Below are 24,956 nucleotides of genomic sequence, written 5' to 3' on the forward strand. Positions count from 1 at the left end.
GATTTCTATCTTGTACTCATTCTACTCTACTCTATCTTTTAATACAATGTCATTTTCATTCATTTCTGTTGCTTTGTTATTCGTTTCTATGTCCGAGTAGTGTAGTAAAGTTTCTAGGGATGGGATATATGATTTTGTATTCTTGATCGGTTAGGATGCCTTAGTTGATTGTAAATGATTGATAGATTTCCTTCTAGGTTGGTGTTCTTAATGCTGTCAACAGACCGAGAGGTTGAGATTAGATCTAGGGCGTTTACCAATGCTACAGGCTGAAAGGAGTAGATAAAATGCTTGATTTAGCCAATGCTAGAGGTTTACTTGACTCTGAGTAAGAAATTAGATGAGTTCGAGTCTACTGACAATAATGGATCGATCTTAATGCCTGCTTGTTCATATTGCTAGTGCGACAGTGTGGTAATGTGTTCAAGGTTGATTGTTGCTAGTGCGAGAGTGTGGTGACAAGGTTTTAGAGGTTCATTGTCTAGGAAATAATTGCTTGAGGCATGTAAGGAATTTGTACTGGTCTAGAACACTTACGATTCGATTACCCCCATCCTTAGGAACTTTCGTATTTTAATTGTTTGCATTTTCTTCACTTACTCGACTATCTACCCAATCAGGTACACGATAACCAGTATCGAGTAATACATCGAGCTGTTCATATCTCACTTGCATACTCGATCACCCCACTCGATCATGTACTCGATTGCTTGCATCGAGTGCTTAGGTCATGTGGTTTCTTTGTTTATATTCTTTTCTTTTGTTTATTTTAGGACTGTTAGAACCAAAACCCTATCTGCTTGGCTTGACTTGTATTGTACTGATCATATCCTTCCTGCTAGCAATAAACAACCATTTGGATTGATAACCCTTTGTACTGCAACTGCATAGGGAATTGATACTTTGGTGAAAACCTGTCTATCATCTCTAGAGACTCTTCGTCACGATCTACACACTTTACGAGCTATGCCAAGTATCTCTTCAACACTAAGACGGAGCAGAATCGAAGACATTAACTCCGGTGGAAGCTCCGCCCAGTTTCTGTATTTTCCGTTCTCAACTTTTGAGCCTCTCTATATATGAATATTCTTCCACGAAAGTTTCTCACCATAACATTCCTTTTTACTTGTTTACTTCTGTTACCAGGAAATCTTTCAATACTCGAAATCAGAACCAATACTGCTTCAGTTCCGTCACCTATCCCGTCTGAATGTTCAATTTACTAAATCTGATATTGAATTATTGCCACTCTTTCTTGAGAGCTGCCCAAAACTAGAATCTTTAGTAATGGTAATGAATAATTGTAACCCTCTGATTTATGCCATATTGTTTGTGAAAATCTTTTGTCTATATTTCTTCTCTAGTCAACTTGTTTTCTTCTGTTTTTGCAGGAATTGGTTAAGGACCAATCCATGCGTGGTAAGAAGGAGAAAGAACCAAAGGTGATGTTTTCAACAGTTCCCCAGTGTTTGGTATCATCGCTCAACTTTGTGGAATGGAAACGTTCGATCTCAGGGTATGAAGGAGAAACAGAGCTAGTAAGATACTTCTTGAAGAATTCAAAAATCTTGGAGAAGTTAAGGCTCGATATTTACTATACCGAAAAGGCTAAGTGTGCCTTCCTTCAAGAACTCCTTACAATGCCAAGATGCTCTAGTGTTTGTCAAATCCATTGCTCTGTGATTCCTAAAGATATATAGTTCATTCGTTTAAAAGGTTGATCATTTGGTCTTTAAATTAGTTGATTTTAGATATTAGGGTCTGAGCCACAAGCAAATATTGCTTTTTTAGTCTTTCTTATGTTACTTGGTGGTTGCTACTCATGTAACAGTCATTACCAGCTTTATCTCTTATTTGATGGATATCTCTACAAATTGTATAAGCACTAGTTAGGCCTTTGTGTATATGCTTTTTTTTTTCTAGTTGTTGGCTTGTTAAAGGGACTAATTAGGTTGTAAGCTATGTGTCCCTTTCAGTACCTTTGCATTGCATCTAAATCGTCTCTTTAGTACTCGTACGATGAGCTCAAAGACACAATTTCTTCAGGGAATTAAGCGAGATGTCCTTGGTCAGCCAGCGACGTGGACGAACAAAGGGTAAAAGAAGAAACCTCATTGTAAAAGACTATATTTTGTCAATACAACTTGTCATCATTACATTCTTTACGCTGATCCTATCTCCTACTTAAAAATGGAATGTGTACTACATAACTCCTACTAGGAAGAAGTTCAAGACGTGCAATGAAATTGCAGCTTGTATGAGCAATCATGAGTATAATAATGCACTGTTTGGAGATTTCAATTTTACAGTCTCAAAGGTGATGGAACACATTGCTCCTACTGGTATACATGTCAAGACCCCCGAGCCATCCAAGGAAAACTTATGAGACTAAACTAATTATGTTGTTAAAGTTGTTCTCGAAGTGATCAAGGATCCCTAGATTATAACTGCTTTAGTCTTTTAAAGGAGGTTAGGTTGGACATATGACTTTAGAATGTTTTTTAAACCCATTGCTTTGACTCTGATTGAGTTGTCTTTTCTTTTCATTTCATTTTGTTTACAACTACATGAGTCGCTTGTTTAATTTTATATATTAAACAACTAGAAGATAAAAACAAAAAATGGAACCTCAGTACGTAAACTCGACAAAGTGTTTCTATAGTCTGGCTTTGCATTCTCAAGCGGTCAAGCAAAGCTCACTCTCTGCTCTCCCCGCGTATGAAAGTCAACATAAATATTGAAACTAGTTTATATGCTTACATGCGCTGATATATACAGATGCTTTAGGATTATGTAATGAACATCAACACTTGAAATATGTATCGTTGATGAGTAAATGCTAACAAAGTCTTCAAGAATGGTATGCACATAGTTCACCAAAGGAGTATTATGAGTTTATTTCCCAAGTCTTGGAAACTCAAATTCAAATATGTGAATGAGGGCATAAAAATGGATGCGTACTACATAACTCCTACATGTAAGAAGGTCAAGACACGCACTAAGATTGCAGCCTTCATTGATGCCAATCAGGATTATAATAATGCACCACTTGGAGATTTCAGTCTCACAGTCCCAAAGGTGATGGAAGACACTGTATCTAGTGGTATATTTTCAGTACCCGTAACCCATCCAAGGAAAGCTTCTGAGTATGTAAGCTTCTTATGATGTTGAAGTTGTTCTCAGTGTGATCAGGGATGTCTAAGTACTAGCTGGTTCAATCTTTTGAATGGGGTTAGCTTGGACTTCTGACTATTAGAATGCTTTTTAAACCCATTGTTTTCACTCTGATTGAGTTGTTACTATATAATGAAGAATGACATTTTTCTAATATTTGGATCTAAGTTAGCTGCTGCAATTCTTGGTGGTGTTGATAACATTTGGATCGTAAGTCACATCTATACACATAAACATATTGACTCTCTTGGCATGGTTGATGTCATATTCTCTTATGTTGCTCAATCAGATCAGGTTTGGTTCTTTATTTCATTCGAAGTTTATCTTTATAAGTTTACTTTATACTGCATTGCATCTTTTTGTTTTTAAAACCAATCAATACATGAAATCGGCAGATGATGATTTTACCTGGATTCCCCTTCAGAACATTATGAATGTTGCAAACTCCAAGTTCTGATGCTACTTTGAATCTTTTTTACCTTATTTTGTTTGTTTTCAGCCACCAAGTTGGCTGCTCCGAACTTGCAAATTTGTTTTTAAGTCCCAAAGTCCTTTTCACTCGTTTTCTTAATTTTCCTTAAAAGGAAGATCTTCAGTTTTACACTATACAAATTCTAGGAGTTTTCATATTATCAATGTCTTGAATTGGAGATACAGTTCCGGAAGGTTGACTCCTAGTCATGCACTACAAAATCCAAAAACATAAACTAAAAGAAAATAGAGGTTATCGAAAAACAAGAAAATTAAAACTAAATTTGAAAAATTCAAAAGAAAAATTCAAAGTATCTTAGACGAAAGTTCTTATCAAATTCAATGGGCAGCTAGTTACTTCCCGGCAACGGCGCCTAAAAGCTTGTGATGAGTGTGATTTTTTGCTTCAAAATCTTTTACCTTAAAAGACCACACGACTACTGCAAGTGTACAGTTAATCGGTTGAAGTATTTAAGAATCGATCCCAGAGAGAGTAATAGCTAACACAAATTGAATTATAAGAGAAAGAACTATGGGTAAGACTAAATAAAAGATTGGGATCGATCCATAGTTTTTAAGTCCCCAGTCTTTTATTTAGTCTTAGCCATAGTTCTTCAATTTGTGTTCGCTATTGAACACTATTATCATAGAATGAAAATCTTACACTAATGAACTAACAAGCTATTATCATATAATGAAAATCTAAAGTCTTCATACTCTGTTACTCAACTTACGCAGACAACGACGCATGTCAACCAGCTAGTAAAACAAGTTCGATACATTCACCGAGCTCCCATTCTCTATATCAGCACTTGGTGATCAATCTAAGCACATGCATTAAAATAAAGATGTCCCAAAAGAACTCTAATATAGAACCGAAAATAAGATCTAACAACCTAATTGAAGCGAACCATGAATTCCTCTTAAATCAACCCATAAAACCAAACAAGTAAAACTACTCGCTCATAATGCAAAGAAACGACATTGATATTATAAAGTATAGCATAAAAACCAAATGAAATATCAAAATACGTTCAAAGGAAACTTCTCTACGGGTTCAATTATGTCAAACTTTTCTTTCAAAAACGTCACATCCACTGCTATTACATTTCTTATAAATTCAAATACTCTTAAACATTGACCTAAGGCAAAAAAAAACAGGTACTTAAACCTTTGGTTACCTACAAGCTCTAGGTCAGCAATTGTACCAGGATTTGCTTTCTTTATCTTGTAGATATACTTGGGGAGTTGCTCATAATCACTTTTATGAGAACCTCTTAATAACTCACGAGATTGCTCTAAAGCATCCCAAAGTTGGTGAGATAAGTTAGCGTTAAACCATAATTTTTAAGTAATGGTTTCTCCAAGTCCCTTGGTTTCAGTCCATGGCTGATACCACCAAAAAGATCCAATATGAGTTGGCTTATAATTTTTTGCATAATTGATCCTAATGAAAAAATTATAATCCAAAAATACTATGTTGTTTCATCTTTTGTTGTTGCTCGCACCCATTATTTTTGCACACAATAACAAAACTTTTAGTATCCGACTTAGATACTTTTCAGCCAAACGTATATTTTACTGAAAGCATCCATAACCTTTGTTGTAACTAGAGATGAAACCCGCGCGTTGCGCAGGGTTCTTTGTTATTTTATTGACCATTCTATTTTATTTTTGAGAAAATATCAATAAAAGCATGAAGTTAGCAAAAATATTAATTAAATTGTCAATTTTTATTATTTTTTAACGTTAAATCGCAAACTTTTGTTAATTTTGCCAAATAAAACACATAGTTAAGTCAACTGACGGATATATTTTATAGTATTAAGTCAACGTCGGTAAAATCCGTTAAACAGTAAAATGACGTCGATTTGTAATATTAAAAGAAAAAACATGATATGGTGATTTGAACCTGCCACCTGTTAGATGAGTTAATCAATACTTAACCAAACACATATTTATATATTTTTTGGTAATTTCTTATTTGGACTTTCTCCTTCTCACGATCGATAGAACCGCGTACTTATCAGTAAAATTTTCTTTCTTCCTCATTTAAGCGTTTCCATTAACCAATTCCAATATGATTTTTTTTTCTATTTCTCCATTACGATTTATCAAATTTTAATTCTATCTCACTTTCTAGATTTCGTGGCGGAGATCACCATCTCCTCGCTGAGACATTCCCAGGGATGGCAGTGGAGTTTAGATGACGATTCCCACGGAATCCATTGGCGGCTTAAATCTGAATTTGAGGAAAAGCTAAGGTTCAAATTCTTCGACAATATATATATTTTTTGTTATGTAAAATTGTCAATATACGCAGCGGCTCTGTTATTTTATTTTTAACTTACAAACGACGTTGTTTCACTGTTTAACAGAAGTTATCAACGTTGACTTACATTGTAAAATTCATCTGTTAATTGACTTAACTATGTGTCTAATTTGGTAAAGTCAATAAACATTTGTGATTTAACTGAAAAAATAATAAAAATTGACAATTTAATCCACCATAAGCAAAGTTGAGCCTTTTTAAAAACGTTTTTACTATATAACTTCATGTTTTTAATGTCATTTTTCTCTTTTATTTTTATACACATTTTATTTATTTTTCCTTTCCTATGTGTTTGTGTATGGTGTAAGCTGTTATTCTCTTTCATATATATCTATATTGTATTATTAAGGCCTCAATATATATGTGGCCAAAATGGGCCATTTTTACTTGGCGATTATCCAAAGATCATTTATTACCTTGTTGGGCAGTTCTTGTTTTATTATAGGATTTTACCGTATTTTGTGTTAATTTTCTGGTAGCTTTGTTCTGAAATGAGAGTGTCCGTACTTAATTATCTTCTTCATCCAGTCATTCTTCGTGACTATTTTTGTCCTTTTCCTTTGAATTCATTTGTTCATCATCCACATATGCATTTTTCTTTCAATTTAGGAGAGTGGTTGATTGTTTGATTGGTGATGCTTCTGGTAAGTCATGGGAAAACTGTTCATTGAGTCTATTTTGGTTTCGCTTGCTGGTGGAAGCTAAGTAGGTTGTTTAGTAGATTAGATTGTTGTTATTTTTATTTTGATGCTCGTTGATAGTGTATTATTCTATGTGTTGTTGTGAAGAGTTTCGTTTCTTTTTGTTTGGTTTATCTAGTTATTAAGTTGATTTCTATGAATCTAAAAGATTAAACTGTGTTGGTCCAACCTCCATTTTGTTTTAATTTTGTTTTCTATGAATCTAAAATATACATAGAAATACCATTTTATTTTCTTTTCCTGTATATTTCGAAATTTTTTTACTGGTTTTGATGTTTTGGGCTGATGGTTTATCTTAGAATCATGTCGATTAAAAATGTCTTGATAGTGATATTTCTACGTTTTTAATATTTTGTCATCAAAATACTTATGTTATGGAAAATTAAATAAAAAAGAGTAGGCTTATAAAACTGGATAAAACCCACATAATTTCAAATTAGAGACAAAGTCCACAAAATTTATAAAAAATTATGCTGAGGTGGAACTCTCTAATGAGAGAAAACTCTGCTATTATATATATGATTCATATTTGCTATTGAATTTTTCTTGAAAACCGGTTAGATTTTTTAAACTTGTAGAATCAAGGAATGTGATTTTGTTTTATGGGCTTCGTTACAGGCCTGAACTAAATTGAAAGCCCAAAAACAAGAGACGGTTATGTCCGAAAATAATAAGGTTAAAAGATAAATATGAATCGTACCGTAAGAAAAAAACACGAATCGTACCTTGTTCATCAATCCTAAAGCCCTAGATCTACAAAAATCCTTGTTAGCAGTCGTTCTTGTGAAATCAACCATGGACGAATCCGCCATCAAAGTAAGTAATCTTCTTCTCTTTATGGATCTCCCTATTTGCTTACGCTCCTCTGATTCTCTCTCTCTCTCTCTCTCTCTCTCTCTCTCTTAGATGATTTAGGTCTTCATATTTGAGGTAGTGGAGAGAATGTCTGATTAGATTTTTTTTTTTTGGGTGTACATTAGGGTCAGGAATCGCTGAAATTGAACAGTGAAAAACGGTAAATTTCATTCATTTGATTTTATTATTTTTGTTTTGTTTTTTTTGGGAACCATGAGATGTTTGTCATGTTAGCTAATAATAATATTATCTCCTGCAAACAAATTCTATTGTAGCATTAGCTCGATTTCCGTAGAGGGATATGAAACTAGGATTCATCATCAGTTTGCTCTCAGTCTCGCGTTGACAAAGCATTTCGCTAAATGCGGAAAGATCGCGCGTTTCTTTATTCCCAGAGACAGAAAGGGTATCCTCAGGAGTCCTGCCTTCATTTATTTTTGGGGAGAAGGTGCGAGAGACAAGGCATTGAAACTTAGTGGACGTGACCTGGGAGGATGGACTGCAGTCGTTAAGCCTGTACCCCAGCCGGAAGAACCTGCGGAGTTAAGCAACTACCCCTTGGATCGAGAATTAAGCAAGTAAGTTGATTAATATTATTATTATTATTTATTTTAATCTCCTGCAATGCTTTTAGTATCTGTTCTTGTGATCATGCGTGCTATTTATAATCTTCTCTCCTTGTTAATTAGGCTGATGGTTAAGGTAGATGGTTTACCTTCTTCGGTGCGTAATATTGATTACATGATCGGGTTGTATGAACATTTCTCTTCATGTGGAGAGGTCACCGATATTAGTGTTATTCCCACAGTTGATTTGGTCGACGGAATCTTTGTTCCCACTAGGTTGTTTTTCCCTTCTTACTTCCCCAAATTGGTGAATATTTTTCCCAGCTCTCCCTCTCCCTCCCTGTCTCAAGTTATTAAATTATAACTAAAGAATCGAATTTTCCAGACTTGCTGAGATTTCTATTATGGGAGAAGGATGTGTAGAGAAGGCGCTGGAACTAAGTGGACGTACCGCACATGGATGGAATATAGTAGTTCGTCGTCTTGACCCGCCAATTCTCCGTAAAAGACAGCGTACCGGCTGTGAACATCCATGTACGTAAATTTTGCTCTTTGTTCTTGGTTTTCTTTTTTTTTTTTTTCTTTTTTTTTTTTATAATTTTTTTTCCAGCGACTCTTGCATAATTATAACCTCTCTCATTAATTTCGTTGTTTATGATATTTGAGAAGGCTAAGATGGAGAAGGCTAAGAAGATGGAGAAGGCTAAGATGGAGAAGATGGAGAAGGGGAAGAAAAGGAAGAATACTGCGGAGTAGAAAGCTCTCTCCTTAATTAGGACAAGACAAAAGCTCTTTGGTTTTTTTAGTTTGTGTGATACAAAACCTTTCGTGTTTTTTTCTTTTTCTTTCTTGTTTTCATGTATGGCTTCATGAAATTATAAATCGAGCAATACTTTACATGTTTCACTGAAATATATTTGTACATGTATCTGATTTTAAAAGTTGTTCTTTATTGGTTTCTACTAATGGTTATCGATCGTTGTGTTACCACTTGTACTTTAGATTTTCTTTTTTAAGCACTACAAGATATATATATATATATATATATATATATATATATTGTAATAATTTAGAGTCGGTGTACATTCAGTAGATATAATTGGATTGTTGTATGAATTTTACGATGAATAGGCGTATGGGGAATGAGAGAGAGAGAGAGAGGGGGGTATAAGAAAACCCATAGGCGAGGAGACAATGGCAAAGCTTTTGCTCGTTGTAACTAAAATGACTCGTGATGTCTACGTGACTGGTTCATACATAATGTCATCATCCTTTTTCTATTCACTCTTTCTAGAATGTCACACATACCTTAAGATTATGTACAATGGTTCTAAAATTACAACACCCACTTTTTCTTTTTTAACACTCCACATCACCTTTTCTCTCTTCCACATCATAATTCAACACCTACATTATTTTTATCTTCTACAATGGTTTTGTTTAACAAAATTACAACACCTTACCCCACTAATTTTATTTCATATTTTTAACCTTATTTATGTTTATTTTTGGTGAACACATATTATTAATCATAGTTAATATCAAATAAATTAAAATAAGTAAAAATTAAATAAATTTATAAAATAAATTGAGATTTTGTTTTATTTTTGAAAATATATAAATGATTAGGATCCATTAAAAAACCGGATAAACAATAAACAAGAGTTTATGAAGACTGATAGCAAAAATATAATAGAAAGTTATGAGTTTTTTTTTTGTGTCCAAATTAAATGAAACAAATCTTTATTTATAGAGAATGAAAAATGATAAATTTTGGTATAAAAATAATAAAATAAATTTTGGTATTCTATAAGACAATTGATCTCAAATAATTGGGTTGGGTAAATAATACTCCCTCCGTTTCATAATATAGGATGTTTAGAGAAATATTTTTGTTTCATAATATAGCATGTTTCCAACTTTCTATGCAACTTTTAGATTAAATTTATATTTTATATTATGCAGACTTGTTTATGATTGGTTAAACTTTTTAAAAGTAACTATTTCTTAATATGCGTGTTTTCACTAAAACATCCTATATTTTGAAACGGAGAGAGTATTTGAAATCTAACCATCCAATAGAAACAAAACATGTTTCTTCTAAATATTATTTTATAATTAAAAAAGTAAACCATTCACAATGTGCCACGTGGCGAGCCAACCCACTACTTTTGGGTTTCAACGGAGTTGAATGTTTTCAACTGTGTTGTCTCCACCTCATCTCTTTTCTTTTTTACAACACCCCATTGCATTGCTTCAACTGTTGAATTTTTTATTCAACAGCTTAAAAATACACCATTGTAAGTAGTCTAATAAGTTACCGTCGTATTTAATTTTATTTTCCTAAATGATGCCTATGAAAAAGCAACAGTTATATAATCATTATGAGCTGACAGAAATAAAAATGAAATCTATAACTACATTAAGATTATTAAATGAGCTACTCGATTTAACTATGCAAATAATACGTAACAACCCGCACATAGTGCGGGATAAATCGATTTAAAGAAAATTATTATACGTAAAATTATTATCATAAAACTAATATATATTTGTGTTAAATATAATATGTAACTAAAGTTTTTTATTAATTTATTCAAAGCTGCGTTTTTCGTGTAAAAATCATAATATATTTAAATTGCGTGATTAGAACATATATTCCTATTCGGTTATTAATATTTTTATTTTTAATGAATAATCACACTAAATATTGAGATTAATTAGTTTACATACTTAGATATATATATATATATATATATATATATATATATATATATATATATATATATATAAATAATCATACATCATGATATCCCCTAATTTGTTGTCATTTTTATATTTATTCATCTATATATAAATTGATATTTATTGGGAATTAAGTTTCTGTTAATGAGTTGGAGATAATTTAGGGGTAATATACTTTTTTATAATCAATTATAATAACTATTAAAAGCTTGTTATTTAAATTATTATGGTAATAATACTAACATAAAAAATAACATTTCGTTTTTATATGATTACGTTAATAAGTTATATGTTTAATAAGTTATATATTCTTTATTTTTATTAACTTTATATTAATTGATATGTTTTTATAGCCTTTTTCGAATGTTTAACTTATATTGATTTTAAGAAATCAATATAACTTTGACTTGTATATATATTTGTAAGTAAATTTTAGTGAAATTTTGCCTTAAAATAGTATGTAATTATTTAATTAGTTTTAATATGTGATTTTTATATTTGTGTGAACAATGATGATATATCTAATTATTATTCAATTAATTTTAAAAAATATATAATGGCATGTCAATGTAATTAAGTAGAAAATTTAAGAATATTTTTCTAAAAGGTACACAGATCTCTCTGGCGGTGACACAATAGCTTTTTCAAAAGTGTGCTTCTCTAATAATATATAAGGAATATAAAAAAGTTCATGTGTATTGGAAACTAATGAGAGATAGAATTTATTTATTTGTTTATATTTTACAATCTTTTTCTATAGTGAAACATCGATGTAATTTTTGTTTTGATGTATATTTATTCTGCAAGGATTTTTAAAATCTACTAGAAAATTATATTTGTTCTGCAAGGATTTTTAAAATCTACAGTACTAGAAAATTATATTTGTTCGTCGTGCAGCCAAAGTTGGTGTTATGGGTTACTAGTCAATGGTGAGGAAGGGTACTTTGGACAATGGTGTAGTTTCTGGTTACAACTCAATCGTAAAAGGATCAAATCAAGATGGTGGTAACTCCTGCAACAACTGAAAAACATTTTCAAATTCCCGAACCATAGAGATTTCACCCACAGCAACCTGTCCTACAGACTCCGTCATCAATATCGTAGCCAAATACACCTCCCGACCCTTCCTGTTCATCTTCTCTGCCTGCACAGCTGATATAACCAGACTCCCCAAGGTTGGCCTCACTCTCTCATAAAACCAACTCCTCACTCCTGGCCTCTCAAATACAACTCTACCCTGATGACAATCCAAATGTACTCCATACAGGTGTAACCAATCCATGCCCAAAATCACATCATACAACTTCACTGGACTAATAACCAGGTTTGCCGGCATTGACTCCCCAGCCACCTGAATATCCCTACTCTCGCACGTCCATGGACCTGGATCATCCCGCCTCCAGCAATCTTAACGCTCCTGAACTGCTCTATGGGATCTCTATGAATGTTGCCCCTCTCAGCACACTTTGGGGTAACGAAGCAATGAGTAGCTGTGGAGTCGAACCCTATGCATTCATCACAGACACCTATAATATCGAAAAATGACAAAAACCACAAAGTAAAGTTTAGAAATTATACTTGTGATCGCATTAGATGATTTAAAAGGTTGATATGCTGGTCGCTAAATTAGATGATTTTAGATATTAGGCTCTGAGCCACAAGCAAATATTGCAGTTTCAGTCTTTCTTATGGTACTTGGTGGTTGCTGCTCATCTAACAATCATTACCAGCTTTATCTCATATTTGATGGATATCTCCACAAATTGTTCAAGCACTAATTAGGCTTTTGTGTATATGTTTTTTCTGCTAGCTGTTGGCTTGTTAAAGAATTTGATTAGGTTGCAAGCTATGTGTCCCTTTTAGTACCTTTGCATTGCATCTAAAAATAGTCTCTTTTCAAACTTTCGTTTTCAATTTTGCTAATTTCTTTCGTGTGTCTCTCTCTCCTCAACTTTTTATTATTTTTTGGTTTTTATTAGTTTGACATCCATTGGCGTATGATCAATGGAGATGGTCTAACGCTACTCCAAGGTAAAAGACCATAGACACATATTATGTCAATACAACTTGCCAATTGTCATCATTACATTCTTTACACTGATCCAATCCCCTACTTAAAAATGGATGTGTACTACATAACTCCTATTAGGAAAAGTTCAAGACGTGCAGCCTTTATGAGCAATCATGATTATAATAATGCACCGTTTGGAGATTTAAATTTTACAGTCTTAAAGGTGATGGAAGGCATTGTCCCTAGTAGTATACATGTCAGGACCCCCAAGCCATCCAAGGAAAAATTATGAGACAAAAGTTGTTCTCGAAGTTGTTCTAGACTTCTAGTGGATCTCAAGATTATAACTGCTTTAGTCTTTTAAAGGAGGTTAGGTTGGAGTTGGACATATGACTTTAGAATGTTTTTTAAACCCATTGCTTTGCCTCTGATTGAGTTGTGTTATATAATGAAGGATGACATTTTATTTTCTTTTCTTTTCATTTTGTTCACAACTACATGGAGTTGCTTGTTTAATTTAATATATTAATCAACTAGAAGATAAAAACAAAAAAATGGAACCTCAATATGTAAACACGACAAAGTGTTTTTATAGTCTGGCTTTGCATTCTCAAGCGGTCACGCAAAGCTCACTCTCTGCTCTCCCCGCGTATGAAAGTCTACATAAATATTGAAACTAGTTTATATGCTTACATGCGGTGATATATACAGATGCTTTAAGATTATGTAATGAACATCACCACTTGAAATATGTATCGTTGATGAGTAACTGTTAACAAAGTCTTCTCGGGTTAGGGGGTTCAACACCAGGTCAATCTCAAGAATGTAGAGTAAAGTGCAAAATAAACTTTACATGGAAGAATGGTACGCAGATAGTTCACCAAAGGAATATCTCTATATGCTTATTTAAACAATGTTGTTAAAAGTTTAATCCTACTATCATGTGACATATTACAAAAAAAATTGTTGTATTTTAATTAATTTAATAAGTAACCAAAGAAAAGTTTATATTGGTTTATAAAATAATAAAATAATATTTTTGAAATTATTTAACAGATTCTATTTATTGTTTCAAAAACTTTAAGAAACTATAACAAACTATTTAGAATAATTATAAAACTTAATTTTATTTATAAAACTAAGATTAAATATATGCATCCCTAAATCTTTTAATAATGGCATATTTTAAAACTAAGATACAACATTGCTTATGTTTTAAAAATATAAAATATTAGATCTAATTTATTAAACATTTTTTTGCACTGCAATTCAACGCAGTGACATTTTATTAAAATTTAAGAAATTACAAATATTATATTTTATTCATCATAGTATATATAACTAAAAAATCAAAAAGTTAAATCGAGATTTCTAAACACGACCGCGTTTCAATACGGATTTTGTTTTATTTTCTGGAATTGACCAAATTTATATGATTCACGGATTTGAACATTGTATCATATACCGAAGACGAGTTGAAATAAGAGTATGAAACTAAGTAAATTACATGTAAAATATAATAAAATGTATATAGTAACTCAAATAAAACTTCTATTATAATTTTATAACTAACAAATTACAGTAACATTTACGCTTCCCCGTGATGTACAGCACGGATAACTATCTAGTTATTAGTTTATTGTCTTGGAAACTCAAATTCAAATATGTGAATGAGGTCATAAAAATGGATGCGTACTACATAACTCCTACATGGAAGAACGTCAAGACGTGCAGTAAAATTGTAGCCTTCATTGATGCCAATGGGGATTACAATAATGCACCGCTCGGAGATTTCAGTTTCACAGTCCCAAAGGTGATGGAAGACACTGTCTTAGTGGTATCTTTGTCAGGACCCCTAACCCATCCAAAGAAAACTTCTGAGTATGTAAGCTTCTTACAATGTTGAAGTTGTTCTCTGTGTGATCAGGGATGTCTAAGTACTAGCTGGTTCAGTCTTTTGAATGGGACTAGCTTGGATTTATGACTTTAGAATGCTTTTTAGACCCATCTCTTTGACTATGATTGAGTTTGTTATTATATAATGAAGAATGACATTTTTCTTCTCTTTTCATTATGTTCACAATCCAATCAAAGTCAAACCAATGGGTATAAAAAAACATTCTCAAATCATAATTCCAATCTAGCCCCCTTCAAAAGATTAAACCAGCTAGAACATAGAAATTCATGATTACTCCGAGAACAATATTAGAAGCTTAAAGACAAAAGATTTATTTGGATGGTTTGGGGGTTCCGACAAGTATATCACTAGGGATAATGTCTTCCATATTCTTTGGGACTGTAAAATTGAAATCTCCAAACTGCGCATTATTGTAACTCTAATAGGCTTCAATGAAGACTGCAATCTCAGTGTGTGTGCGTCTATAACTTCTTCCCAATAGGAGTTATGTAGTTTAAATCCATTTTTATGCCCTCATTCACATATTTGAATATGAATTTCCAAGACTGCAAAACTGACTGTTGCGTCATCATTATTATTATAATTAACGGGAGAGTGCGTGCGGTTTAGCATCAATGTATTCAGATTTGAACAAGACATGCATGCAAGTTTTAGAGACTCTCCTAATAATTAAATTTCTGAAACCTCAGGTCTTTAAGCAGTGGAAGTTTCACAACTGCTTGAGCAAATCCCTCGAATGTTAATTTCAGAGCACATTAATTACAAGTCTAATTGTTTCTCAGATTACTTGACTTTGTAAGATGCATTTCATATACAAGTCTAGAATTCCTTTAAATTCAAATCATGTTGACCGAGTTTGATTTTTTGTACTTACAAGGAATTAAACAAGTACGTTATGTTTTGGTTTTGGATTTAAAAAAATTCAGATTTTATTTTTTTCATTATTATCATTTTTATATGGCTTTTCTTTTAAAAACTTTTCTTCTATCATCATTTTGAATTTTTGACTTAGGATTTAAATGTTTTTACTTAGGAATTAAACAAGTACGTTATGTTTTGGCTTAGGATTTAATTTTTCTTTAAATATTCTTAAAATATATACACGACTAGCGCTAAAGCAATTTAGAACACTGGTAACAAGTTGAAAACATATAATCTAACAATCTCACCCGACACACATATCTTATCACTTAAACCAACGATAGTACTAGATTTGCTTGCGACTGTTAAGGATAGAATTAAAAGAGTATCTGTCGGCGATCTTGTGCCCAATAGTGATCTGACATGGCCACAAGATCGATCACCTTTGGTTTGAGGTGATGTAGATCTTACGCCACATCGATGGGTCTTTAGAGACATGTCGCCACGGTCTGCACACCTTCTGAGCGTTGTCTAGTATCTCAGTCACGCTGAGATGTTGCGGAATCGAAGACGTCAAATCCGTCAGAAGATCCGCCTGGTTTCGGCTCTCCGCCTTTCATCAACGGTGGCATGGAAGTAGAAGACGGCGAAGTCATTTCTGAGGATCAAATGTCAAATCTGTGAAATAAGAAATTCAAGTGTGTTAATAAGACCTTAGATTGTTCGTAGATTTTAAGTTGTTTTTTGGATTTTGACTTTCCAAAAAAAAAAACGATTTGTTACCCAGTCAAGATTTCATATAATTTATTACCCATTCAAGATTTCATATAATTTATTACCCATTCAAGATTTCATATAATTTATTACCTATTCAAGATTTTGCATTAGTAGTTTCCCCATAATTAAAGGTTAAGAAATCTGACTTTTAGACTTTTAACTATTTATTGGAAAATAAAAACATAACCCCAATTTTATAAGTTTGTTTTATCAACTTGCCACTTGTTTTTCTCCTTTATTTTTTATTTATTTACAAACTGATAAAAACAACAATCGAATACCAAATAGCAAAAGTCAAAAAAATATTCATGACCTTCAGACCTTCCTTGAAACTTTCGGCTTAGGGTTGACATTCGTTATTCAGTTTGCTTGGATTCAAGTTATTCTGATTTTGGATTATCTCAAATTTCCGAAAATAGCTTTATTAGGGACTGAATTTTGTTTTGGTACCATCTGTTTTGGACAAAAGCTTATAAGAAAATAAACATAACTAATTAATATTATAGATTTATTAGTATATTTAATTTTTCTTATATGTATATCTAACAAAATTATTCATCTTTAATAAATTCCAGTCAAATGGTTCATGATTATATATATAATTCGGATTCTGTTAAACCATTTGATTTTTGAATTTTTGTTGCGGATCGAGTTATTTCGTTTGGTAGTTTTGACCAACCCCTATTTCGGTTTTGGTTTTGGTTTCCAGTTTTGTCCTCGTAGCATATACGTACAGTATTTAATGTTGGGTGAGGGTCAATCAAGCTTACTCTGACAAGGAATTTACACGGTAAAAAAGCTACTTGTTGGTACGGGAATTAGCATCCCGACATATCGATCACGACCCGTTAAAGAACCAGCTATCTAAACCGGGAATTCGACCTAGGATTGGATTTCATCCCTGAAAGCCCAATAACGTTAAGAAGCCCATGGATGAGGTGACGAATCGGCACTTCAGCTCGCCCTTCGGCTGACCTAGTGAGAAAGGAAAGACTTTCCTTATTAATTCGCCTGTAGTTAGGAAAGTCAATATATTCAATATATTCGATATATTTGAGTATATTGAGTAGATCTTTGAATACCTATAAATAGAGGGCAATCCTCTCATTGTAAGATCATCGAATCATTAATACAAAACCCTAAATTCTTCTTTGTTCTTGAGCAAAACCTATCTTGTTCCTCAAGAGATTTCATTTCTTCTTTTCTTGCTTACTTTGATCTAAATCCTCCAAGAGATTGTTATTGAATTTGTTTCCCTTCTAAACAAATTCATTGTGAGAAACCTCAGTTTCTACAATTGGCGCTAGAGAGAGGGGGGCCTAAGTTCTACAAAACACTTATCTTCTAGATCTCATCAAAAGCAAGAGCCAACACCATGTCTTCAATCCTCAACAACGGTGCCAACGCAACTGCCCCACGACAAGACGATCCAACCAACCGAGAGACCAAATCTCAGGACGTCGCCGCGGATCCACCTGTCACCGCACCCACCACGCGCGTCTACGCGCGGACGGGTATTCGCCGAACTTCGGCCAACCCAGCAGATGAGTCCGCAGCACTTGCCGACGGGGTGGAGGAAGTTGAGATACCCCGCCAGGGGGATCAGGAGGCCGACGAGGTGCCACCAGTCAATGGAACTGTCGATGGACTGAGATCGCCTGCGCAAGTCGCCCAACCATCCCAGTTCGTCACGATGGACGACCTCCGTCACGTGTTCGGAACGGTATCCAGGGACCTCTTCCAGGCTATCTCCGCAACAAATCAACGGCTGGACGCGATGGGACACAGCGCACCCCCGCCACGTCAACAGAACGAGGCAACATCACAGGAGGTTCGGAGGAACGATCCTCTAAACCGCCGCCTGTTCAGCGACCCGCCGTCTTCGACTTTCCGATTCCCGAACCAGCACGTACCATCCGTACTAGCATCAGGGACGCAGCCTCAGCTGGGGCAATCCTCTCAGAGAGATCCGGCCACACCTTCCTGCCCCGAGCTGGAGGAAATGAACCTCAGGATCAAAGCTATGGGGTCCCTCCTCCACCGAGCTGTAAGCTCGGCACCTGAGATCGACAGAATGTTCGAGGCCACGCAGCGATCTCCATTCACCCAGCGCATCTTGGGAACATATGTTCCGAACGTAAAGATAAGGGTTCCAACTTACGATGGAACGAAGGATCCAGTGCAGCACTTGACCTCGTTCATGGCTACTATCGCAAAAGCTAGGTTCACCGAGGAGCAGAAGGACGCCGGCCAGTGTCAACTGTTCGTCGACAGTTTGATCGAGAACGCTCTAATATGGTTTTCCCATATCCCTCCGGGCACTATCGACTGTTTCGAACAACTGTCAACAGCCTTCCTGCGAAATTATCGGGTGTTCATAGAACGCAACGCTTCCAGCGCCGAACTATGGGAAATAGTCCAAGAGCCCGACGAACCCCTGCGAAAGTACCTCACCCTATTCAAGGAAAAATACGCCACCATAACGGTCGCTGAGGACGTCGCAATCGCTGCTTTCAAGAAAGGACTCATTCCCGGATCCCGACTGCACGTAGATCTCACTATCAGGGAAGCCACTGACCTGGACGAAGCCCTTCACCGAGGATCTCGCGTCGCTTACGTGGAGGAAGACGAGGAGAAGCGAGCTAACAAGCTCCCTCCTCCTTGCCCGGCCCTGGCCAAAGAAAAAAAGTCGGGAAACCTATCAGGAACCTCGGAAGCATCACGACCAGAGGGACCCCAAGCGCGGAGTAGTCAACGCGATATCCGAGGACGAAGGATAGAACACCGCTTCTTCCGATGCACAAGAGGAGCTGTACTGCGATTTTCATATGTTCGGCGGCCATTCAACAGCCGAGTGCAAGCAACCTGTCCAATTATTTATATGAGAAGTACCTGTCCGGTGAAATCAAAGCCGTCTATCAACCAAAAGCTTCTCGCGGCGGGCCGCGGTGGCAGAGGTCGAGGAGGAAGGTTCGGACGATCCAACCCCGGCCGAGGTCAAGAAGGGTACCAACCAATCCAATAACGCACCAGATACTCCGCAACAGCCACCCCCCACCGAGCAGCAGGGCGCCGTTGCCAGGGACAGTGGAAGTCCCCCAGACACCGTCCAAACGTCAAAAAGGACAGCAGAGCGATCAAGCAGCACCTCGGGGTCGTAATATCTATGATCATCGGCCAGACCGATGAATGCCCGGACTCTGTACGAGCCCTGAAAAAGCGAGCGGGTCAGGTCTTTAACGTCCAAGCGATTTCCGAAGAAGAAGCGCTAAGCACGAACCCCATCGCGTTCACCGCGGAGGACGCCAAGGGGATCCACCACCCTCATAACGACCCCTAGTGGTGGAAGTCAGAATGGCGAATTTGACGTAGAACGCGTCTTAGTGGACACCGGTAGCACGGTTAACGTCCTGTTCTCGCAAACACTGGAGAAAAATGGGCGTCACGCCAGAACAAATCAAACCAGGGGGCAGAACGCTGACCGGGTACGACCTTAGATTGTTCGTAGATTTGTGAAATAAGAAATTTCAAGTGTGTTAATAAGACCTTAGATTGTTCGTAGATTTTAAGTTGTTTTTTTGGATTCTGACTTTTCAAAAAAAAAAAAAGATTTATTACCCATTCAAGATTTCATATAATTTATTACCCATTCAAGATTTCATATAATTTTATTACCCATTCAAGATTTCATATAATTTATTACCTATTCAAGATTTTGCATTAGTAGTTTCCCTATAAAGGTTAAGAAAATCTAACTTTTTTTTTTACTATTTATTGGAAAGAAAAAAACATAACCCCAATTTTATAAGTTTGTTTTATCAACTTGCCACTTGTTTTTCTCCTTTATTTTTGTTTACAAACTGACAAAAACTAACACATATATTATATACCATTCAAAACAACAATCGAATACCAAAATAGCAAAATTCAAAAAGTATTCATGACCTTCCTTGAAACTTTCGGCTTAGGGTTGACATTCGTTTATTCAGTTTTCTTGGATTCAAGTTATTCTGATATTGGATTATTTCAGATTTCCGAAAATAGCTTTATTAGGGACTGAATTTTGTTTTGTTACAATCTGTTTTTTGGACAAAAGCTATAAGAAAATAAACATAACTAATTAATATTATATATAGATTTATTAGTATATTTAAATTTTCTTATATGTATATGGTATATCTAACAAAACTATTGATGTTTAATAAATTTCAGTCAAATGGTTCATGTTTTATATATATAATTCGGATTCTCTTAAACCATTTGATTTTTTTTTGAATTTTCGATGCGGAGTTATTTCGTTTGGTAGTTTTGATTTCCAATTTGTATTTAACATTGGGTCAATCAAGCTTAGTCAAATGGTTCATGTTTTCTACGGTTTAAAAGACCAAAGAAACAACACATGTTTATCGAAACTACGTACTGAAAAGAGGGCAGGAACGAACGAGTTCATTAATTTCAAGTCTAGACACTTGTCATCATTGCATTTTTTGCAATGGCCTAATCCGCTTATCCTTATCTAGTCACAAGACGAGTCGTGCGTACGTTGTAGACGACGTACGTACTCACCCCTGATATAAGTATCTCACAACTTTGATCTTCTCGGAATACCGCTTCTCTAAATTCTTAACAAGTTTAACATTGAAGTACAGGTGTCCACCACATAACTCAAGATGTAACAAGTTCGGAAAATTGTCAAATATGGCTTTTATGCCGGTTTTGGATAATCCGTTCCCAAAAAGCTGGAGGTGGCAAAGAACGGGTATTGTTTTAGCGATCGCTAGAGCAACGTCATCACCACTATTTACGTAACTATTGTCGTATGCCTTCAACGTTCTCAGATTGGGACAAGACTGACCTACATCTTTCAAAAGGTCTTCTTCGATAAGCCGAAATGAAAAACTCAACTTCTTCAAGCAATGGGAGTTTTACGGACTGCTTCCAAAATCCCTCTTGTCGTTATTCCAAGGAAGTCAACAACTCTAAGGCGTCTCAGATTACTTGATCTGCAAATACTTACAAGTTACAATACAGAGTTATAACATGATTTGATCATGAGAACAACAAACTAAAGTGCAGAAATTTCATTCATAGAATCTTTCCAAATATATTTAATTATCAAACTAGACATAACTAACATTAAACTAGACATGAGTTACTCGCAGAACATATACTATTAAGGAAAGAATATCATCATATCACCTATGATTACTCAAATCCCATATATCACTCTAATATACATTAATTATATTATTCTATGTAATCCCTTTAATTATATCTTTTGATTATGGTTTGTGCTTATATATAAGTTGTATCATTCCATTTGATAATACACAACACAACAACTAATAATACAATCATATTCTCTCCATTCACAGATACCACCAAACAAACCTTATTGAACACTGCGAAATAGAATGCATTAAAAATGTTGAACCGTTCAACAAATTTTTCACCTCTTAAACTTGCAAAGCAAGTAATAGTAATTAAATGTTTCAAGTGATATATAGGAAGAAACAGTTATAATCTTGATAAGTTTGGCTCTAATCCTCACAATTTAGGGGCAAATCATATCACTTAAAATATTAATGAAAAAAACTAGAAGATATATTTAATCAAGTCAAGGTCAATTAATCAAAATATTTCAGGAAGAAATTTGCATAAAACCCTAGAAACCTGTTGGCGGTGTAAGTGAGGAGAGAATCGCTCCCTATGTTCACAAAGTTGATCTCCAGCAAGCCGCCACGGCTGAGATCGATGGCCTGGAGATCGTAGAACCGGGTGTGGAAGTATCTTGGGAGCAGCAAGTCGATTTTAACGCCATATCCAGAGGTCTCTTGATAACTCTCCTTTTTTATACGTTTTTTAGCATCTATTTTGTCCATATTTTGCATTGTTCATACTTCTAACTTAGCATTTTTAGGTCATTAACTGCAAGAATTCACTTTTAGAGCATTTAGGGTGTTGCATTTCTGCATTTGCATATTTTGGATGAAAACAGGTGCTAAAGAGCCAAAAATGGGGAAAAACAAGGACAACTCGGAGCATTTACCCGAAAGAGCCATCGAGCTGCAAGAACAAGTCTGAACCCCAACACGATCGAGGAGGATCCAAGAGCATGAAGAGCAACCCGAAGATCCAGCCGAGGAGTAACCCGATTTCACCCTCGTGTACCCCATCGAGTAGGACCATCGGGCAGGTCTGGGAAGCTAGGTCAAAAGGTTTCCATATATAAACCCCCTCTTCCCCTAGCTCGCAAACGAGCACGCCGCAGACCCTCAAACCAGAAAAAGCGAGAGCTTCTGTGAGAGAACTGAGCGACTCAAACATTTTCTTTTCGTTTTGCATTTTTATTTTGTAGTTTTCTTAGATTTCTATCTTGTACTCATTCTACTCTACTCTATCTTTTAATACAATGTCATTTTCATTCATTTCTGTTGCTTTGTTATTCGTTTCTATGTCCGAGTAGTGTAGTAAAGTTTCTAGGGATGGGATATATGATTTTGTATTCTTGATCGGTTAGGATGCCTTAGTTGATTGTAAATGATTGATAGATTTCCTTCTAGGTTGGTGTTCTTAATGCTGTCAACAGACCGAGAGGTTGAGATTAGATCTAGGGCGTTTACCAATGCTACAGGCTGAAAGGAGTAGATAAAATGCTTGATTTAGCCAATGCTAGAGGTTTTACTTGACTCTGAGTAAGAAATTAGATGAGTTCGAGTCTACTGACAATAATGGATCGATCTTAATGCATGATTGTTCATATTGCTAGTGCGACAGTGTGGTAATGTGTTCAAGGTTGATTGTTGCTAGTGCGAGAGTGTGGTGACAAGGTTTTAGAGGTTCATTGTCTAGGAAATAATTGCCTTGAGGCATGTAAGGAATTTGTACTGGTCTAGAACACTTAGGATTCGATTACCCCCATCCTTAGGAACTTTCGTATTTTAATTGTTTGCATTTTCTTCACTTACTCGACTATCTACCCAATCAGGTACACGATAACCAGTATCGAGTAATACATCGAGCTGTTCATATCTCACTTGCATACTCGATCACCCCACTCGATCATGTACTCGATTGCTTGCATCGAGTGCTTAGGTCATGTGGTTTCTTTGTTTTATATTCTTTTCTTTTGTTTATTTTAGGACTGTTAGAACCAAAACCCTATCTGCTTGGCTTGACTTGTATTGTACTGATCATATCCTTCCTGCTAGCAATAAACAACCATTTGGATTGATAACCCTTTGTACTACAACTGCATAGGGAATTGATACTTTGGTGAAAACCTGTCTATCATCTCTAGAGACTCTTCGTCACGATCTACACACTTACGAGCTATGCCAAGTATCTCTTCAACACTAAGACGGAGCAGAATCGAAGACATTAACTCCGGTGGAAGCTCCGCCCAGTTTCTGTATTTTCCGTTCTCAACTTTTGAGCCTCTCTATATATGAATATTCTTCCACGAAAGTTTCTCACCATAACATTCCTTTTTACTTGTTTACTTCTGTTACCAGGAAATCTTTCAATACTCGAAATCAGAACCAATACTGCTTCAGTTTCGTCACCTATCCCGTCTGAATGTTCAATTTACTAAATCTGATATTGAATTATTGCCACTCTTTCTTGAGAGCTGCCCAAAACTAGAATCTTTAGTAATGGTAATGAATAATTGTAACCCTCTGATTTATGCCATATTGTTTGTGAAAATCTTTTGTCTATATTTCTTCTCTAGTCAACTTGTTTTCTTCTGTTTTTGCAGGAATTGGTTTAAGGACCAATCCATGCGTGGGTAAGAAGGAGAAAAGAACCAAAGGTGATGTTTTCAACAGTTCCCCAGTGTTTGGTATCATCGCTCAACTTTGTGGAATGGAAACGTTCGATCTCAGGGTATGAAGGAGAAACAGAGCTAGTAAGATACTTCTTGAAGAATTCAAAAATCTTGGAGAAGTTAAGGCTCGATATTTACTATACCGAAAAGGCTAAGTGTGCCTTCCTTCAAGAACTCCTTACAATGCCAAGATGCTCTAGTGTTTGTCAAATCCATTGCTCTGTGATTCCTAAAGATATATAGTTCATTCGTTTAAAAGGTTGATCATTTGGTCTTTAAATTAGTTGATTTTAGATATTAGGGTCTGAGCCACAAGCAAATATTGCTTTTTTAGTCTTTCTTATGTTACTTGGTGGTTGCTACTCATGTAACAGTCATTACCAGCTTTATCTCTTATTTTGATGGATATCTCTACAAATTGTATAAGCACTAGTTAGGCCTTTGTGTATATGATTTTTTTTTTTCTAGTTGTTGGCTTGTTAAAGGGGACTAATTAGGTTGTAAGCTATGTGTCCCTTTCAGTACCTTTGCATTGCATCTAAATCGTCTCTTTAGTACTCGTACGATGAGCTCAAAGACACAATTTCTTCAGGGAAATTAAGCGAGATGTCCTTGGTCAGCCAGCGACGTGGACGAACAAAGGTAAAAGAAGAAACCTCATTGTAAAAGACTATATTTTGTCAATACAACTTGTCATCATTACATTCTTTACGCTGA

General features: G+C 35.2%; 1 protein-coding gene, 1 non-coding gene and 1 pseudogene across 4 annotated transcripts; 2 read left to right on the top strand and 1 right to left on the bottom strand.

Annotated features, from left to right (window-relative positions):
• The first annotated feature begins 3,563 nt into the window (after nucleotides 1–3,563).
• Nucleotides 3,564–3,635, top strand: LOC147948947 (small nucleolar RNA snoR60). Its single transcript, XR_015586389.1, has one exon. It is a non-coding gene; the product is annotated as a small nucleolar RNA snoR60 (small nucleolar RNA).
• Nucleotides 3,636–7,389: 3,754 nt separating this feature from the next.
• Nucleotides 7,390–9,086, top strand: LOC104774597 (nucleolin 2-like). 3 transcript variants are annotated; one of them, XM_087477548.1, is made up of 6 exons: nucleotides 7,390–7,494; nucleotides 7,659–7,693; nucleotides 7,809–8,111; nucleotides 8,223–8,375; nucleotides 8,485–8,633; nucleotides 8,769–9,086. In XM_087477548.1, exons 1-6 carry the CDS (start codon nucleotides 7,474–7,476, stop codon nucleotides 8,771–8,773), a joined length of 666 nt encoding a protein of 221 aa, XP_087333674.1. In that variant the 5' UTR covers nucleotides 7,390–7,473; the 3' UTR covers nucleotides 8,774–9,086. The 3 variants fall into 3 exon arrangements, 2 of the variants coding, with proteins under 2 accessions (XP_087333674.1, XP_087333676.1); XR_015573831.1 differs by having other exon boundaries at nucleotides 7,398–7,494; nucleotides 8,223–8,406; XM_087477550.1 differs by lacking the exon at nucleotides 8,223–8,375 and having other exon boundaries at nucleotides 7,398–7,494.
• Nucleotides 9,087–20,973: 11,887 nt separating this feature from the next.
• LOC147948948 (putative F-box/LRR-repeat protein 9) lies at nucleotides 20,974–24,455 on the bottom strand (annotated as a pseudogene).
• Nucleotides 24,456–24,956: the final 501 nt, after the last annotated feature.

This window comes from Camelina sativa, chromosome 2 (assembly GCF_030686135.1).
Source record: "Camelina sativa cultivar CO46 ecotype springtype chromosome 2, ASM3068613v1".
Taxonomy (NCBI): Eukaryota; Viridiplantae; Streptophyta; class Magnoliopsida; order Brassicales; family Brassicaceae; genus Camelina; species Camelina sativa.

Excerpts from the sequence above, each read along its gene's own strand:
- LOC104774597 (XM_087477548.1), top strand. The coding sequence starts at position 7,474 with ATGGACGAATCCGCCATCAAA. Across the intron at positions 7,495-7,658 it reads TGGACGAATCCGCCATCAAA|GGTCAGGAATCGCTGAAATT; the intron begins GTAAGTAATCTT and ends GGTGTACATTAG. Across the intron at positions 7,694-7,808 it reads AAATTGAACAGTGAAAAACG|CATTAGCTCGATTTCCGTAG; the intron begins GTAAATTTCATT and ends ATTCTATTGTAG.